At 40.7% G+C, this 20,523-nt stretch overlaps 1 protein-coding gene across 2 annotated transcripts in view; it reads right to left on the bottom strand.

The window, feature by feature from the left end:
• Positions 1-20,523, bottom strand: part of LOC140453157 (KH homology domain-containing protein 4-like) — a 72,713-nt gene that overhangs the window by 20,290 nt on the left and 31,900 nt on the right. For both annotated transcript variants that reach the window (XM_072547608.1, XM_072547618.1), the window contains exons 7-10: positions 19,395-19,606; positions 14,574-14,634; positions 8,679-8,739; positions 5,794-6,131 (exon numbers count right to left, since the gene is read on the bottom strand). In XM_072547608.1, coding sequence (XP_072403709.1) covers positions 5,794-6,131; positions 8,679-8,739; positions 14,574-14,634; positions 19,395-19,606 — 672 coding nt within the window. The remainder of the gene's footprint in view (positions 1-5,793; positions 6,132-8,678; positions 8,740-14,573; positions 14,635-19,394; positions 19,607-20,523) is intronic.

The raw sequence follows: 20,523 nt of genomic DNA, 5'->3' as shown, positions 1-20,523 counted from the left end.
ATTATGCTATTTCAGAGTGTAGTGAAGATCTGTCTGGAGTCGTGTGCAGGCCAGATCAGATAATGAAGGCAGATTTCCTTCCCAAAGGACATATTCAAAGGAATCTTCATCATAGAATCCCTACAGTGTGGAAACAGGTCATTCAGCCCAACAAGCTCACACAGACACTCTGAAGAGCATTCTACCCAAACCCATCCCCGTACTCTGTCCCCGGGTTTCCCGTGGCTAATCCATCTAGCGCACATACTATAGGCAATTCAGCATGGCCAATCCACCTAACCTGAACATCTTCAGACTGTGGGAGGAAACCCACGCAGATACAGAGAGAATGTGCAAACTCCACTCAGACAGTCACCCGAGGCTGGAATTGAACCAGAGTCCCTGACACTGTGAAGCAGCAGTGCTAACCACTGAGCCACCATGCCGCCCATTAGTGAACCAGGGCTTTTACAACAATCAACGATGGTTTGACAATCACATTATAAGAAGAAGAATTTTCTATTCTAGATTCCATTAATTGAATTTAAATCCCATTAGCTGCAATGGTGGGATTTGAACCCATGTTCCCACAGCCTTTACCTGGACCTCTGGATTATTAGCCCAGTGATATTAACACTACACCACCATCTCTGCCAAGCCTATTTTGCCATTCCACATGATGGTAACTGATGTGTGATGTAATTCCTGGTCTATGGCCACATCTCATTACTTTTAGAGAAAAATATCCATCAACCTTAGATTTAAAATTAACAATTGATTTAGCATCCACTACTAACTGCAAGATAAGAGTGCTGAACATGCACAACCATGTGAGTGTAGAAGTACTTCCTAATTTCATTCTTGAAAAATCTGGCTCCAATGTTTAGACAACGTCTCAGAATTCTACATTTGCCAATTTAGCGGAAACGGTTTCTATATAATAGAAATCATTCATCCTTCAAAATTTCCAAATTCCAAGGACTACAACTCCAGGTTATATAATCACATTTCATAACTTAATTCTCAATCCAGATATCATAGCATAGGCAATATCAGTCTTTATGGACAGAATATTTTACTAACAATACTGGAAGGACTATAAACACACATTTTAAAGTAATAGATAATTGAGAACTTGCATAATTTTAAAAAGTGCAAGGAAAATAGGGCATTAGTCAGGTGTAGTTGGATGGGGTGTGAAGCAAAAAGTTAAAAATTGCCCACACTTTAGGTTAAGTTTAAGATGAGATTCAAAGTGAGCACAGATGAGTTCAATCCTGAGTTTGCATCTGGAAACTAATATCAACGACTTGGACACATACAGCAGTACTGAAATTTGCAAATGATACAGAATTGTGATACAGTAATTCATTAGAAGAACAAAGAAAATTGCAAAACAACAATGATAAAATCAAAGTAATTAGCTACAAAATAGCAGATAAAGTTTAATGTACAGTACCAGCATTGATCTCTATTGCATTTATTTGCATTTAAACTCCACAAGCCTGTTCCACCTTTCAATCATATCATGGCTCATCCATACTTTAATTCCATTCATTCACTCTGGTCTACCTCATCTACTAAAACCTCTAGCAATCTTTGACATAAAAGTGTGAAATGTGCTAACAGTGATTTTGGTGATAAGGATTTCCACACTTCTACCATACCTGCATGATGTATTACTCTTCAGTGGCCTAGTTCTCATTTTAAAGCTATGTTGCTTTGTTCTACACTTCCATCAGCAGGAATAATTTCTAACGACCCGACCAATTACTACCAAAATTTTAAAAACCTCGAACAAATTAATGTTGACTTATCTATATTTCAAGAAATACAAGTTACCCTGCATTACTGGACAATATTCTGTTGAATCTGCTTTACGCTTCCAAAGCCAGAATGATCTAAAACAGTGTCCAAAGTTACACACACTGCTCCAAAATCAGTCAAACAGAGGCTTATACTCTACCTAAACTTTCTTGAATTTATATTCTTGTCCGCTTGCTATAAAGCTAATGTTCCACTGGTCTACTTTTCTTATACCTGACAATTCACTGGAGGATGCTCCACCAATATTCCCGTCATATTAGTGGAAAGATAAAGCTGATGCATTCGCAACTGTCTTTAGCCAGAAGTGATGAGAGAATGATCCATCCAAGCCTCCTCCAGAGGTATCCAGTATTACAGATGAGAGTTGTCAGCCAAATCAATACTCTTCATGTGACATCAAGAATCAGTTGGAGGCACTGGACAGTACAAAGGCTATGGCCGCGGACAACATTCCATTAGTAGTAGTGAAGACTTGTGCTCCATCTTGCTGTACTCCTAGCCAACCTGTTCCAGTACAGCTCCAATACTAGCATCTGCCCAACCATGTGGAAACTTGCCTCCTTATGCCCAAAATACAGGACAAAACCAAATAGGTCCATTTCCACACCATCAGTCTATTCTCAACTGTCAGTAAAGTGATGAAAGGAATCATCAACTGTACTATCAAGCAACACTTGGTTACCAAAAAGCAGCTCACTGATACTCACTTAGGGTTCTGCCACAGCCACTCAGCTCTTCTTATTCCAAGACAAAAGAATTGGAATTCAGAGGCAAGGTGAGAGCAACTACCCTGAAGCCTGCCTTTGACAGAATGTGGCAACAAAGAGCCCTAGAAATACTGCACTCAATAGTAACTTGGGAAAACTGTCCACTGATTGGAGTCATACCTGGTACAAAGTAGATGGCTGTGGTTGTTAGACATCAATCATCTGAGTTCCAGGACATCTCTGCTTAGGCATATTGCTGAGAACCAACTATCTTTAACCATTTCTTCAATGTCCTTCACTCCGTTATAAGGTCAGAAATGGGACATTTGCTTATGACTGCACAATGCTCAGCTTATTCGTGACTCCTCAGATACCAAGGTACTGCATGCCCAAATGCAGCAAGACTTCTAAAATGGGCCTGGGGCTGTAAAATGGCAAGTAACACTCATGCCATACAAATACCAGGGAATGACCATCCCCAACAGGAGAGAATCTAACTGTCACCCCTTGAAATTCAATTATCCTTAGGTTATACAATCACCAGTCTCTCTCTATTCAGAGAGCCACCCTATGTTCCTCTGGGACAAGGGTGAATTTACTCACTTTGCTTCACATAAGCATTCTAAAACAAAGCAGGGAGATGGCAGCATATTGGCTATAACACTGGGCTAGTAATCCAGAAACCCAGGCTAATGAGTTCAAACCCACCAGTTTAAATTCAATTCACAGAATCACACAGTATAGAAGAAGTTCTTCAGGCAGTGAGTCTGTGGTGATAATTAAGTTTTCACTTATTCCACTTCCCAGCACTTGGCCTACAGCCTTGAATGTTATAACATTAAAAAATACTTGGATGAGCATCTGAAATGGTTGAGATGTTACCCAGCTCAATTGCCCTCCCAGTCAGTGTAATCTAGATTTCCACCATGTGGGTGGAAATGTTTCCCCTCAAATCTTGTTTAAACCTCCCGTCTTTCACTTTAAAATTATGCCTCCGTTTTAATGACCCTTCAACTAGGTTGAATAACTGCTTCCTATGCCCCTCATAATCTATACACTTCAATCACATTCCCTGTCAGCCTTTTCTGCACCAAAGGAAACAACCTGAACTTATCTAGAGTCTCTTCAAAGCTAAACTGTTCCATCCCAGGCAACATCCTCGTGAATCTCATTAACATCCTAGTGAATCTCATTTACAGCCTCTCCAATGCAATCACATTCTTTCTATAATGCAGTGATGAGAATTGCACACAGACCTTCATCTGTGGCCGAACTGAAGTTCTGTACACTCCAACCTAACCTCCCTGCTTTATAATATGTACCACAAGGTAAGTGGCCCATATGCATCCTTAACTACCCTATTAACCCGTCAATGATCTGAAGACAAGCAATCCAAGATCCCTCTAAGTTTCTGAGTGCCTTGCCAATCATTGAATACTCCCTTATCTTGTTACTTCTGCCAAAGTGCATCATTTCATACCTATCAGTTTTAAACTTCATCTGCCACTGATCTATCTGAACAATCTGTCTATTAAAAATAAGTATGGAATTGAAAGCTGGTTTTAGTAGTGTTAACCATGATATTATCTGATGGTTGTTAAAAACAAAAATCATCTGGTTTACTGATGTATAATCAAGATGGAAATCTAAAGTCCTTCCCTGATCTGGTCTACATGAGACATCAGATCCACAGCAATGTGACTGACTCTTAACTGTTGTACTAAATGCACTAGCAAGCAATTCAGTTCAAGTGCAATTAAAGACGAATGAAAGATGCATGAAAGATGCTAACCTTGCCAGAGACTGCAATATCTCCTGAAAGAATACAAAAATCAACAAGCTATCTAGGAACTATTACATCAGATGACTCAAGCTTGATCTTGAACATTTCTGATGGAAGATCACTGGACTTGAAATATTAACTCTTTTTCTCTCAACAGACATTGCCACACCTGCATTTCTCCAACACTGTCATTTTTGTTTCAGATTTCCAGCATCCACAGATTTTTGGTGTTCATTTTTCTAAGTGGCAGACAGTGACTAGTAGGATACCACAGGAATCAGTGTTTGAACCCCAACTATTCACAATATGTATTAATGATTTAGATGAGGAAATAACGTGGAATATCTTTAAGTTTGAAGATATCACAAAACTGGAAGGGTATACTGTGAGGAGGATGCAGAGAAACTTCAATTTTGAGAAAATGCTGCAAAGTCTCAGCAGGTCTGGCAGTATCTCTAAGGAGAGAAAAGCGCTGACGTTTCGAGTCAAACTGACACTTTGACAAAGGGTCAGTTAGACTCGAAACGTCAGCTCTTTTCTCTCCTTTCAGATGCTGCCAGATCTGCTGAGATTTTCCAGCACTTTCTCTTTTGGTTTCAAATTCCAGCATCCGCAGTAATTTGCTTTTATTTTTTAAGCTTCAATTTTGACAAGTTATGTGAGAAAATATGTGGCAGATGCAGGTATAATGTGAATAAGTATGAGGTTATTTGCTTTGGGAGCAAAAACAGGCAGACAGATTAGAATTACAATAAACTGGGGAAGGGGTGATGCAGGGTGCCCTCATGCATTCAGTAAGCATGCAGGTACAGCAGGCAGTGAAGACAGCCAAGGGTAAGTTAACATTCATAGTGAGGATTTGAGTAGAAGAGCAGAGATATCTTGCTGCAATTGTACAGGACATTGCTAAGACCATATCTGGAGTATTGTGTGTAGCTCTGGTCTCCTTATCAGAGCCAAGATGTTCTGGCTATTAGAGAGTGCAAAGAAAGTTTAACAGACTGATTCTTGGGAATGGCAAGACTAACACACAGGGAGACATTGGATTGGTTAGGACTCTAATATACTGGAGTTTAGAAGAATGGGGGTGGGGGTATCTCAGTGAAACCTCTAACATTTTAACAGGATCAGGCAGGTAGGTGCAGCAAGGATGTTCCCAATAACCTGGGAGTCGAGAAACAGGAGTCTAAAAAAATCTTCACCCAAAGAGTGGTGAGCCTGTGGAATTCTCTACCACAGATAACTTTTGAAACTAAAACAATAAAGACTTTCAAGTAAGATGTAGGTATAGTTCTTTAGACTCAGGGATCAAAGGATAAAGGGAGAAAGGAGGAACAGTTATGATCATATTGAACAGTACAGCAGGCTCAAAGAGACGAACAGCTGACAGCACTCTATGTTTCTATGCTTCGCAGATTGTTAAACAAATGCATACAAAGTTCAATTAGAAATACAGTGGATGATATTATCCAAACAATTGATTTCCTTTATGCTTACCTGCTGCATACTTGTTCCAGCTTGCTGCAAAGGCTGTGGTGTGTAACAAGGTCCAGGCATAGGCTGTGGCACCTGAAAGTTGTTCTGAGTTCCAGGATTCATGATCCCAGACACTACTTGATTTTGAGAGATCTCTGCAGGAAGCCCAGCAGTATACGGTGTTGGAAGAGGCTGCCTGAACTGCTGTGCAGTATACTGTGCATTTGTGTTGGCAAATGTGTACGGGACAGATGTCTGAGGCTGAATGGAATATGGCTGTGACGTCATCACTGGAGCTAAAACAGAGACAGGATTCTGGGTAGGAGCCATAGCTGGAGATGGTGTCACCATGGAGTAGACTGTAAAATATTGAATATTTCAAAATAAACTCAAGGTTAAATGTTGTTAGCCAATATCAAACCTTTATTTTTAATTAATCTCCTTGAGATTATACATCTGTCAACTTAACAAAGAGGTAACCAATGTAATGTACATGCATAAATAGTTCAGCAAATAGTATATATCCAAATCAGAATAGTGAATGGCTTGGATGGGTATGTGTAGATTGTGGCATTCCCATGTACCTGCTACCTGGACTTCCTGGATAGAACATAGAACATTACAGCTCAGTACAGGCCCTTCAGCCCTCGACGTTGCCCCGATCCGCAAATCCACAGTCCATCTGACTTACACTATTCCATTATCATTCCATATGTTTATCCAATGACCATTTAAATGCCCTTAAAGTTGCGTCTACTACTGTTGCAGGAAGGGCATTCCAAGCCCTTACTACTGAGTGAAGAACATACCTCTGACATCTGTCCTATTTATAACACCCTTCAATTTAAAGCTATGTCCCCCCGTGCTAGCCATCATCATCCAAGGAGAAAGGCTCTCATTGATGGTAGTAATCATGGTGTTGGAAAGTGCTGTCTAAAGAGCTTAAGTGAACGTCTGTAGTACATTTTCTGATTGTGTACACTGCTGCTACTCTTGGTCAGTGGTAGATAGAGTTAATGTGTATGTGGTGCTCATGTCATACAGTCAGAATCTCATCTGCAGACTGCTTTGTCCTGCTTCCATCAAGCTTCAATTGCTATTGAGGCTGTACATGTCCTGGCAAGTTTGGAATATTACATCACACTCCTGACATGTGCCTTGAAGATGGTGGACAGGCTTTGGAGAGTCAAGAAGTTACTTCCTGGTACTCCCTACTGTTTTGTACTACCTATACCCTTTATCCATTCTAATATGTTAACTTCTATGTCGTGTCTTGTCTTCTATGTGATAACTTGTCAAACGCCATTTCAATGGGATTCACTCTATCCAGTGTAAATACTAACTCATCCAAAAAACATCTCTAATAAATCAGAGAAACACAATTTTCCTTTCAAAAGGCCTTGTAGGCTCTGCCTGATCAAATCATGATTTTCCAAGTAACAGATATAGGTTCCTTAATAATGAATTGTATAATATTCCACATGAAAAAAATTAAGGCTAACTGGCCTTAATTTCTGCTTTCTGCCCACTGAACAAACTCGAGTGCTTGCTTATTTCCAATTTGCCAGGAATCTTCCAGAGTCGAAGAAAGTTACAACACTACAACTATTATATCTACGATCTGTTCTAGCACAAACTCTACCAACTGGAAGGACAAGCAGCAAACACAAGTAAACAGTGTCCTCATATTCCCCTCCAGGACACATACCATCCTCACTTGGAACTACAAGACTGTGCATTCATTTTCATTGGTAAAATTCTGAAATTCCTTCTGTAACACCACTATGGGTGCAGCATCAACAAGTGGGACTACAGCAGTTTGAGAATGTGGCTCACCTCCACAATCACAAGGGAATTAGGATGGACAAGTAGTATTGATCTAACCAACATCTCATCAAGAATTTAAAAATTGTTTCCAATAAGTTATTAATCATTCTACTTCCCCTCCTGCTCCCACATTTGGAGATATTGATGTTAGTTCTCTTTCTACAAGTGTTGTCCTATTCCCTTTTAAATCTGTCATTGTTCCTCACATCTTTCCTGAAACTCCCTGATTGAATCCCTTCTACCAGCTTTCTGTCCTTGCCACACCACCAAAGCTGCTCTTACCGAAGTCACAAATGACATCTCACATGACTGTGATAAAGGTTACCATATCCTTCTACTTCATTCTTAACCTATCAATAGCTTTTGATAAGACTGACCACACTTACCTCCTCCAATGACTTGCCACCATCATCCAGCTGATGAACCACACTCACCAAGTACTATTTGTATCTAATTGCAGACAGACCATCAAATTCATCTAGCAAAGCAGAGATTTCCTCCAGTTAAATCTTGGGCAGACTACAGTCATTGCAAACTTTGTTTCGTTGCGCGAATTGCATCCCTCTCTTTAGCAACTGACACTATACTAGATAGTTTACAACCATGAGGTCATATCTGGTCCCAAGATGGGGTTCTGACTATGCCAACATTAAGACTGCTTTTCTCCACTTCTGTAGGATGGTCCAACATTTTCCCCATCTCAGCTTATTGGCTGCTGTAACCACATTTGTGCCTTTGTTATGTATGGAATTGACAATTTCTATGCACTCTGATGGTCTTCTACATTTGCCCCTCTATAAAATTGAGGTAATCTAGAACTCTGCTGTCTTGTTCTAATGCTTAGAAAGTCATTTTCACCCTGTCCTTCTAAACTTGCTCCTACACTGGTTTCCAGACAAGCAAGTTCTTGATCTTACAACTGTCATCCCTGTTTTCAAATCTCTCCATGGCCTCACAAATTCCTACCTCTACAATCACCTGCAGCCTGACAACCTTCCAAGTTAAATGGAAGCAACAAGTAAAACAACTGACTTGAATATTTATGATTCTGAATGTTTGCATCAGTCCCACAAGAATACCTGATGGTGGACCCAGTCCTGATGTAATCTGGCTTTGGTATCTAGAATATTCTGCATGTACCTTAAAGAAAGAAGAAAGACAACATTCACAAATGAACATTCCAAAATTATTCCAATATGTAGACTAAACATGGACTTAATGTTAGAATGTACATCTTATCCTCTGAATTATGTATTCCAAACTACAATATAACCTGTTTCCAACACAGGATTATAATCAACATCTCAGCACAATTTCTTGTCTATAATAATAATGCCATTATTAATTTCTTCCAGCTCAAGTATGGTCAACTCAGTTGCTATGATCAGTGAAATAATAATGTTGAGAGTGTGGTGCTGGAAAAGCACAGCACGTCAGGCAGCGTCCAAGGAGCAGGAGAATTGACGTTTTGGAGAGATTTGTGAAGGGCTTTTGCCCGAAACGCCGATTCACCTGCTCCTCGGATGCTGCTTGAGCTGCTATGCTTTTCCAACACCACACTCTCAACTCTGATCTCCAGCATCTGCAATCCTCACTTTTTCGCTGAAATAATAGATGCAGCCGTTGTATGTTTATAGGCAATTATATTTCTATGGAAAATCAATTGTTACTGACATCTTCCTATTAAATTACAGGAAACATCGATCGATATTATGGTAAATTATAAAATTTAAAAAGGAATATAACATTGAAATTTAGTCCATTGCTCTTGTTTTGTTTTAAGTGATCAAAAATATTTTTAGGAAACCCAAAGAGAAAACTATACCTTCATTGAAAACTAAAGTTCAATCAATGAAAAGATTAATTGACACGAAATAGTAACTTGTTTTTTAACCCAGAAAAATATCTTAAGGCCCTAAGACCCATTTATAAGCAGTTACTAATCTCTCACTGACTATTGTTACTCAGATAGAAGATACAACACATATACTATTTGTTATGCAGTTGGGGAGAGTGGCCTCTCAGAGGAAAATAGCAACAACCAAATTCTTTACACCACAGTTGGTTCTGCTATATGGGAGAAGAGGAATAAGTGTAGAAAGGGTATATTAATAGGGGATTCAATCATGAGGAGATGTTGCTGTGACTACAAATGTCACTGCAGAATAATAAGTTTACCCCCAGGCGCTAAGGTCAAGGATATCTTGGAATGGTTATAGGACATTCTGGAGTTGGAGAATTAATAGCCAATGGTCGTGGTACGCATCAATACCAACTGCATTATTGAAAAAAAGGATAAGGTACTAAAAGAGAGTTAAGAAGCAATTTTAAAAAGGAGAACCCCAAAGGTAGTGATCTCAAAACTGCTACCAGTGCCATGTGTTAGTCAGAATAGAAATAGGATATATCAGATAAAGTGGCTGGAGAGATGATGCAAAGGAGAGGGTTTTGTGTTCCTGACATATCAGGACCAGTATAAGCTAGACAGGTTGCCCCTGAACAGGACTGGAACTGATGTTCGAGGCAAAATATTTGCTAGTGCAGCTGGAAAGGTCGTGAATGGGAACATGTCCAGGGAGACTGATGACAGGAAAACAAGGGCCAAAACAAAACTGAATGGAAAATAGAGAATTCAAGGTCGAGGGTCAAACAGTGACACAATGCAAAATAATGTGAATGGGACCAAGAATGCTTTAGAGAGAGCTTAGAAATGCTTGGAGAGGCTTAAAAAGGGACAGAAAATAAGACTGAGGGCTGCATGCAGATACCCAAACTGTAGGGTAACATTGGAAAAGGCATTAAACAAGAAATTAGAGATGCAAGCATTTAAGATATAGCTGTAATGATGGGTGACTTAAACCTGTATTGGGCAAATGAGTGAAGAGGAAGAGGAATCTTTTTCAATTCATTCATGGGAGTCGATGTTGAGGGCTTGGCCATAATTAATTGCCAGAGGGCTGTTAAGTGTCAACCACATTGCTGTGGGCCTGGACTCACACATAGACCAGGCCTGGTAAGAAAGACAGTTTTCTTTCCTAAGGGCAGTGAACCTGATGGCTTTTCTGACAATTGACAACTGTTTCAAGGTAATCATTCAACTCTTAATTGCAGAGTTTTTAAAAACTGAATTCAAATCCACATTCAGACATGCCAGGATTTGAACCCAGAGCATTTCTTGAGTCACTAAGCCACTGCCTCCTCCAAATTCCTGAAGTGCACATGAGACAGTTTCCTGGATCAATACAATGAAAAGCTAGACAAAAGGCCATCCTAGACTGAGTATTGTGTAATGAGAAAGGAAGAGTTGGCAAAACAGCAGTTCAAGGTCCACTGTGGGAAGTGCAACCACAATATGAAAGGATTCTTCATTAGGGAGCAGGGAGACAAAATTGATTCTGAGACTAGGGTCCTGAACTTAATTAAAGGAAACAATAATGGTATGGGCCGTGAGGTGGCTATGGCAAATTGGGAAATGTTAAATATTTAAATAGATGACAGTAGATATAAATAGCAAACATCTAATGAGTGCACAGAGGATCTTAACAATTGCTCATTCCTGTTCGGCATGAAAATAAAACATGAAAGATAGTCCAACGATGGCTCACAAAGGAAATTAAGGATATATTACATTCAAGAAAAGGCATATACACTAGCCAAAAATAGCTGCAGACCTGATGATTGATACCAGTTTAGAGTGCAGCAAAGGAGAATAAAGGGATTTCTTAAGGTGGTGATGGTGGTGGGGCAGGGGGTTATGAGATAAGCTTGTGGGAAATGTACAAACTGATTGCAAAAGTAGGTAAAGAGGACAAAACATCGGTGAAGACAAACATAGGTCACTTAGAGTCAGAAACAGTGCAAGTTACAATGTGAAATAAAGAGATAGTAGACCAATTAAATACATAGTTGAAAAGTGTGGTGCTGGAAAAGCACAGCAGGCCGGCCAGCATCCGAGGAGCAGGAGAATCGACTTTTTGGGCATGAGCCCTTCTTCAGGAATGAGGCTGATGTGCCAAGCGGGCTGAGATAAAAGGTAAGGAGGGGGTTTGGGGGAGGGGTGCTGGGAATATAATAGGTGGAAGGAGGTGAGGATGATAGGCCGGAGAGGGGGTGGGGGCGGAGAGGTTGGGAAGAATATTGCAGGTCAAGAAGGCGGTGCTAAATCCGGGGATTGGGACTGAGATAACGTGGAGGGAGGGGAAATGAGGAAGCTGGAGAAATCTACATTCATCCCGTGTGGTTGGAGGGTTCCTAGGCGGAAGATGAGGCACTCTTCCTCCAGGCATCGTGTGGCCAGAGTCTGGCGATGGAGGAGGCCAAGGACCTGCATGTCCTTGGCGGAGTGGGAGGGGGAATTAAAGTGTTCAGCCAAACAGACCCCACCACCAGGGATATATTTCCCTCCCCACTCCTATCAGTGTTCCGGAGAGACCACTCCCTCTGCGACTCCCTTGTCAGGTCCACACCCCCCCACCAACCCAACCTCCACTCTTGGCACTTCCCCTTGCAACTGCAAGAAGTGCAAAACTTGCACCCACATCTCCCCCCTCACCTCCCTCCAAGGCCCCAATGGATTCTTCCATATCCATCGCAAATTCACCTGCACCTCCACACACATCATTTACTGTATCCACTGCACCCCGATGTGGTCTCCTCTACATTGGGGAGACAGGCCGCCTACTTGCAGAACGTTTCAGGGAACACCCGCACCAACCAACCCAACCGCCCCGTGACTGAACACTTTAACTCCCCCTCCCACTTCGTCAAGGACATGCAGGTCCTTGGCCTCCTCCATCGCCAGACCCTGGCCACATGACGCCTGGAGGAAGAGTGCCTCATCTTCTGCCTAGGAACCCTCCAACCACACGGGATGAATGCAGATTTCTCCAGCTTCATCATTTCCCCTCCCCCCACCTTATCTCTGTCCCAACTCCCGGATTCAGCACCGCCCTCTTGACCTGCAATCTTCTTCCCAACCTCTCCGCCCCCACCCCCTCTCCGGCCTATCACCCTCACCTCCTTCCACCTATCTTATTCCCAGCACCCCTCCCCCACCTTTTATCTCAGCCCGCTTGGTACACCAGCCTCATTCCTGAAGAAGGGCTTATGCCCGAAACGTCGATTTTCCTGCTCCTCGGATTCTGCCCAGCCTGCTGCGCTTTTCCAGCACCACGCTTTTCAACTCTGGTCTCCAGCATCTGCAGTCCTCACTTTCTCCCATTAAATACACACTTTGGTTCTGTCTTTACAAAGACAAACACAAATACATCACAAAAGCATTGGAGAACACATGGCCTAGTGAGAAGGAGCAACTGAAGGAAATCAGTACTGGTATCAGCAAGAAAATGGTGCAGCGACAATCAATTGAATTAAAGGCTAAAAAGCCTCAGGGCCTAATAATCTAAATCCCGCACTAGTTAAGAAAGTGGCTCCTGGTGGTCACCTTTTATGACTCCATTGACTCTGGGACAGTTCCTATAGATTGGAGGGTAGCTACTGTAAACACACTATTTAAAAAAATGAAGATAGAAAATACGGAATTAAAGGCAGATTAGCCTGGCACTGACAATAGGGAAAATGCCGGACTCTATTATAAGAAATTTTACAGCAGAGCACTCAGAAAACAATGATAATATCAGACAGAGTCAGCATGGATTTATGAAAGGGAAATCATACTTAATAAATCTGTGGGAATCATTTGAGGATTTAACTAGTAGAGTTGGTAAGGGAGACCCAGTGGATGTGGTTTATTTGAACTTTCAGAAGGCTTTTGAAAAGGTTCTACTTAAGAAGTTAACATGTAAAATTAAAGCCCATGGGATTGGGGGTTGTGTACTAATAGAGAACTCACTGACAGACAGGAAACGAAGAGTAGGTATAAATGGGTCTTCCCCCACCCTGGCTGGCAGCCACTGGCTAGTGAGTAACCACAAGGATCAATGCTTGGACGCCAACTATTCATGAAATATATTCATTATTTTGTTAATGGAATAAAATGCGCTATCTCCAGGTTTGCTGATATCACAAAGCTCTGTGGGAGGTGAACTGTGATGAGAATTTTCAGTGTAATTTGGACAAGCTGAGTGAGTGGGGAAATGCATGGTAGATGAAACATAATGTGAGGTTATCCTGTTTGGTAGCATAAACAGAAAAGCAGATATGAATGACAGATTAGGGAAAAAGGGAAACCTCCTCTGAACTAGCTCAATTTATTTACATTCTTCCTCAAATGAGAGCAAAATTGCACACAGTATGAAATGAATATGCATCAATACCTGTATTACTGAAGCATAACATCCTTGCTTTTATGTACAATTCCTTTCATAATCTGGATAGTATTCTATGAGCTTTCTTTCTTACTGCATCAGAATACTAACTTTTGTGACTCATGCACCCAAACACAGTGATCCCCTTACAACCCAGAACTCTACAACTGTTTTCCATTTATCAACTCTGCATGTTTGTTCTTCCTGCTAAAGTTATCATCACACATTCCTTATTCATGCCTGAGTTTCACCCACTTACTCAACATGTATCCTGTCCAACCTCATGCCTTTTCACCACAAGAAAATTACCTATTTTTGAATCAATGCTGTTATCAGCCAGTAACAAAATACAACCAACAAATTTACTTGAGAAGTTCTTAACTATTTCTCTTGCAATTCAGTATGTCATGGACAATCTGATTACCAGATATATACAAAACAAACAAAATAGGACAAATGGACCATTCAATCCCACAAGCGCGCTCCATTATTCAATGAGATCACGAGTGATCTCTTTAGGTTCCAAATTTCCGAGTCCCATCTATCCCAAATATCCTTTGATTTCCTTGCCTAACAAGAATCTACCTACCTCTGCCTTGAAAATAATTAATGGCCCTGTTTTGACAGCCTTCTGATGCAGAGTTCCAAAGTCACTCAAGAGGTTTTGTTTTTCTCATCTTGGTACTAAAAATTACAAGGTTTACTCACTGTCTGAAGCAAGTTTTCACAAAGTGTTTTTGCTGACGCCAAACCTTCTGGTTTAGGATGACTGCAAAAATAAAAACAAATTTGGCAACAAATAGAGTAACATATATCAAGATTATTGAATATTAATTTTCAAGTTTGAGCTTACAATTTCAGCAGAGAAATCTGGCAGCTACAGTACAATATAACAGTTCAAAGCCCATCAGGACAGGTGATACAATTTAAAATTAAATTAATAAAACTAGAATTAAAAGCTAGTAGCAGTAATGACAACTATTAAACTATTACTGATTGCTGTAAGATCTCATCAGCTTCATTAACGTCCTAGAGGGAAGGAAATCTGCTGTCTTTGCCTGGCTTGGCTTCCACATGCCACTCCAGGACCACAATAATGTGGTTGACTTTTAGTTGCCCTCTGAAATAGCCTAGCAAGCCACTCAGTTTAAGGGTAGTTAGATATGGGCAAGAAGCATTAGCCTTGCTAGCAACACCCACAAAAACACAAAAGTCAGTAAGATAAATGACAATTAGATGGTATTAAATGCAGCATGAATGCTGGCCAAGCTACATGGAAGACTGTTTGCTTTTAATTAAACAGGTCTGGTCATCTTTTACATTCACCTAAATGAGCAAATGAAACATCAATTCAACCTCTCACCCAAAGGACTGTAATTGTCTTATTCACTCTCAGGATAAGGGCAACACTGGAAAGGCCTACATTTATTTATTTATTATTGTCATCGAGAAGGTAGCTGTGAGCTGCTTTCCTGCACCATTGCATTTCTTGGGTTTCAGGAACACCCACAGTGATGTCAGGTAATAAGTTGCTGACCCACTGACAGCAAAGAAGAGCAATATAGTTCCGACTCAGACGTCGAGACCCAAAGTCTTGCAAATTAATACAAAAAGACATTTAAAGCAAAACTATTGGTACACCCATGTATCTGCTGCCTGTCTTCCAAGGTGGGAAAGGTATTAAGTTCAGGAGATGCAGTCAAAGGAGCCTTGGTAAGCTACTGCAGTGCATCTTGTAGACAGTACAAAGTGCCACACCGTGCAACTTAGGAGGTAAAGAGAGTGAATATTAAAAATCACACAACAACAGGTTATAGTCCAACAGGTTTATTTGGAAGCACTAGCTTTCGGAGCATTGCTCCTTCATCAGGTGATTGTGGAGACTAAGATTGTAAGACACAATTTATAGCAAATGTTTACAGTGTGATGCAACTGAAATTATATATTGAAAATATTATTTCAATATATAATTTCAGTTGCATCACACTGTAAACTTTTACTATAAATTCTGTGTCTTCCAATCTTATTCTCCACAACTAGCTGATGAAGGAGCAGTACTCTGAAAGCTAGTGCTTCCAAATAAACCTGTTGGACTATAACTTGCTGTTGTTGTGTGATTTTTAACTTTCTATACCCCAGTCCAACACCGGTAACTCCCAGAGTGAATGTTGATGATGATCAGTGGTTTGTCAGTCAATCAGACAGCTTTGTCATGGTTTTTTCAATGCATTAATTCAGTCATGAGACGTGGGCAGCACTAGCTTGCCAGCATTTATCGCCTGTCCCTAGTTAGCTTAAAGGAGGTGACGATGAGCTTCTTCTTGAACCATTGCAGTGTACATGTTATAAGTTGACCCAGAATACCCTTAGGGAGGGAATGCCAGGATTTTGACCCAGCAACACTGAAAGAATGGCAATATATTTCCAAGTCAGGATGCTGAGTGGCTTGTGTTTCCATGTATCGCTGCAGGTGTTTCCATGTATCGCTTGCAAATGTCCTTCTAGATTGAGGCAGTCGTGAATTTGGAAGGCGCTAAAGAATCTTTGGTGTATTTCTGCAGTACATCTTGTAGACAGCTTTTTTTATTCACTTATGGGATGTAGGCATCTCTGTCTAGACCAGTATTTATTGCCTATCCCTAATTGTCCAGAGGGCAGTTTAGAGTCAACAACGTTGCTGTGGCTCTGGAGTCACATGTAGTCCAGACCAGGTAAGGACAACAGATCTCCATCCCTAAAGAACATTAGTGAACCAGATGCATTATTGATGTCAATTGACAATGATTTCATGGTCATCATTAGACTCTTTAATCCAGATTCTTTATTGAATTTAAATTCCACCATCTGCCATGGTGGTATTTGAACCCAGGTCCCAGAAAATTGTGTTTCTGGATTAGTAGTCTAGCGATAATACCACTAGGTTATTGCCTCATCCCCAGTTCATACTGGTCCTACTGAGCACAGATGATTGAAAGAGTGGATGCCAAATAAAGTAGGCCTGGATGGTGTTAAGCTTCTTCAGTCTTGCTGGAGCTCATCTAGGAAAGTAGGGAGCATTCCAACACACTCCTGACTTGCGCCCTGTAAATGGTAGACAGGTTTAAGGGAGTCAGGAAATGAGTTACTCGCCACAGTATTCCTAGTCTCTGACTTGCTCTTGTAGCCGCTGTGTTTATGTGGTGAGTCATGTTGAGTTTCTGGTCAATTGTAACCCGCAGAATGTTGACAGTGGGGATTCAAAGGTGGTAACGCCATTGAAGGCTAAAAGCCAGCAATTAAATTGTCTCTTATTGTAGATGATCATTACCTGACATTTATGTGGTATGAATATTACTAGCCACTTGTCAGCCCAAGAGTGGTTATGGTCCGGATTTTGTTGCAGTTGAACATGGACTGCTTTCGTATCTGAGGAGTAATGAATGGTGCTGAAAGCTGTGCAATCACCTGTGAACGTGTACACTTCTGACCTTATGATGGAGGGAAGGTCATTGATGAAGCAGCTGAAGATGCCAGGTTGATAGTAATGGTTGAGCAGGGGATATGCCAGGCCATGAGGTTGCAGATTGTGGAATTCAATCCTGCTAATGGGACACAGCATTTCATTAATGGTCTGTCTTGAGTTGCAAGACCTGTTCAAAGTCTCTCTTATTTAGCATGGTGATAATGCCACACAGTACAATGGAGGGTGTCTCAATGTGAAGACTTCATCTCTACAAGGGCTGTGCAGTGGTCAGTCTTAACAACACTGTCTTGGACAGATGCATCTGCAGTCTGCATATTGGTAAGAATACAGTCAAGTATGTTTTTCCTTCACCACCTGCCACACACCAAGTCTAACAGCAATGTCTTTTAGGAACCATTCAGTTCTAATCAGCAGTGCTGCTGCCAAGCCACACTTGGTGGTGGACAGTGAAATCCTCCAGAGTACATTTTGCACACTCAATGCTTCCTCCAAATGTAATTCAACATGGGGCAGTAATGGTTCATCAGCCTAGGGAGGCGGTTACAACGTAAGCAGCAAGGTTTCTTTTCCCATATTTAACCTGAAGTCATAAGACTTTAGAGTCTGGAATCAATGCTGAAGATTCTGAAGGTAACTCCCTCCTGAATGTATGTCACTATGCCACAATTTCTGCTGGATATGTCCTGACAATGGGATAGTGATGGAGATATCTGGAACACTGCCTGCAAGATATGATTTCACGAGTATGACTATGTCAGGCTGTTGCTTGAGCTCTCCCAATTGTAACACTAGCCCTGAAGTGTTTGTAGGAGAACTGTGCCTTTGCCTTTTCTGGTGCCTAGGTCAATGCCAGGTGCTCCATCCAGTTTCATTTCTTTGTTGAGACTTCATAGCCATTGATACAACTGAGTGGCTTGCTGGGCCATTTCAGAGTCAACCACACTGCGATAGGTCTGGAGTCACAGGTAGACCAGACCATGTGAGGGTGGCAGATTTCCTTCCCTGAAGGATGTTAGTGAGCCAGATGAGTTTTTCCAACAATCAACAATGGATTCGAGTCATAAGTAGATACTTAATTTCAGATTTTTCAAAATTATTTTTTGAATTCAAATGCCACCAACTGCCAGAGTGAGATTCGAATCCGGGTCCCCAGAACATTGGTTAAGTTTCTGGATTAATAGTATAAAGATAATATCACTAGGCCATTGCCGCTTTCCCTCCTGACTTGGGGCTTATAGATGGTGGACAGGAAGTAATTCGCTGCAGAATCCCCAACCTCTGACGTGCTGGTGTAACCGAATTACTTATATGTTTGGTCAAGTTCATTTTCTGATCAGTGGTAATCCTCAGGGTGTTGATAGGGGGCGGTAGTGCCAATGAACACAAGGGAGTGATATTTAGGTTCTCCTTTGTTGGATACAGTCATTGCTGTTGGCATGAATATTTCTTGCCACTCATCAGCCTAAGTCTAGATGTGGGCCAGGTCTTGTTTCATATAGACACTCACTTATACAGTATCTCAGGAGTCGCAAATGGAGCTGAATATTGTGCCATCATCAGTGAACATCCCCACTTCTTTTACTGGAGGGAGGGTCTTTGATGAAGCAGCTGAAAGTGGTAGGGCCTAGGACAAATATGTGTGAAGTTATATTGATGAAATAAATCAGGAAGCTTCCAGGTTTAAACACCAGGTTTAGGAGTAACATGAAGACACCACCAATCGGATTTAATAGTGGCTGCTGTGAAAGGGGTGCAAAAAGGTAGGGGGGGGGGGGTAGTCATTCTTACAATTTCCTGGGAATTCTGCTAATTTCCCACCAGTTTTTCAGCAAGAATTTTCAAGAGCTCTGTAGAAATTTACAGCCAATCTATATTCAAATCAGTGATAAAAGTATTATCAGTATTATTCCTCAACATTCTGTAGTACCTGAATATTATTTTGTTAATAAAATTAATAAGCTAAGGTACAACATCATTGATAAATTTCAAAGTATTTTCCCTCAGAAGTTAGTAGCAATAGCCATTTTTCTATTCAATAATTTTATTCAAGTGGAAAATTGACTTACGTGATATAAATATACATAGGTTCGAATGCCTCCCTTCCAGACATTGGTTCAATGAACCCTGACCCTTTACCTCGGAGGTGAACTTTGGCTCCTGTTTCATTTTGAATATGGTGCAGGAAAGACCCTCCTGGACCTTCCACTTTTTCTTTTGCATTGAAATTCGGAGGAGCATGCTCGAGACCTACAAAGATTTTGTCCTGAACAAAATGCATCTGTAAACAGAAACAAAAATTCATTTCAGAATGCAGTATTATACCAATCATAAATATACTTAACATTCACTGTACTTTTGAATATGGATACAAAGCATTTAAATTTAACTGAATTTTTGTTAGGAGCCAACTAAACTGAAACCATAATAGCAACCTGTAAACTTTAAAATATTCATGCTCCTTTGACAGGTTTATGATTTAATGAAGTTGTATAAATGAAAGTGAAATTCACCATAACCCCAGAAAATCAAAGGTTATTCTCTCATTAAAGAAAGATGAACTGTTGATGAGTTTAACCTGAGGGACACCATACCTCAACCAAGAGGTGAGGTTGAGAAGGTGGGGCCTTCATACCTCAGTAGGTATGGGAGTCAAACTATGTCACCAATGGCTTGTGTTTAATGTGTCACGAACCAGCTGTCCAGCAAGAATCTATAAAAATTACAACGTATTATAGCATTCCAAACAAAACTATCTTCAAGGAAACTAAAGTGCATTTAACAGAACAACAATAGTGATCCTTATGTCCCACATCCTCGTAGCCAGTCACAGGGTGATGTTAACAGCAGTCATAGAACCACACTTCATATTACTGTATTTGCCTAGTTGGATTTTGTTGGAATTACACAAGCACAAACAGCAACAAATAAAGACAGAAAGTTAAAGCAATAAATAAAACATCAAACTGACAAAACAATAAAAGATTTGCTGAAATCTTGTTTCAACTTGTGGTCAAACAGACCTAAAATATTGCCTAATTCAGATATGACACACAAACCTGGTTGACCATTCTAAAAATCTAAAGTTGTTTTCCTGTACAATAATACTAACTAGATACTGAAGTTTAATTTCCATCCTCATTATTTCAACAACAGCCAGAGAAACTACACCTCATTTCTCAATCAGGCACTTTACAA

This window comes from Chiloscyllium punctatum, chromosome 2 (genome assembly GCF_047496795.1).
Source record: "Chiloscyllium punctatum isolate Juve2018m chromosome 2, sChiPun1.3, whole genome shotgun sequence".
Taxonomy (NCBI): domain Eukaryota; kingdom Metazoa; phylum Chordata; class Chondrichthyes; order Orectolobiformes; family Hemiscylliidae; genus Chiloscyllium; species Chiloscyllium punctatum.
This window is presented reverse-complemented; position numbering and strand designations above follow the sequence as displayed.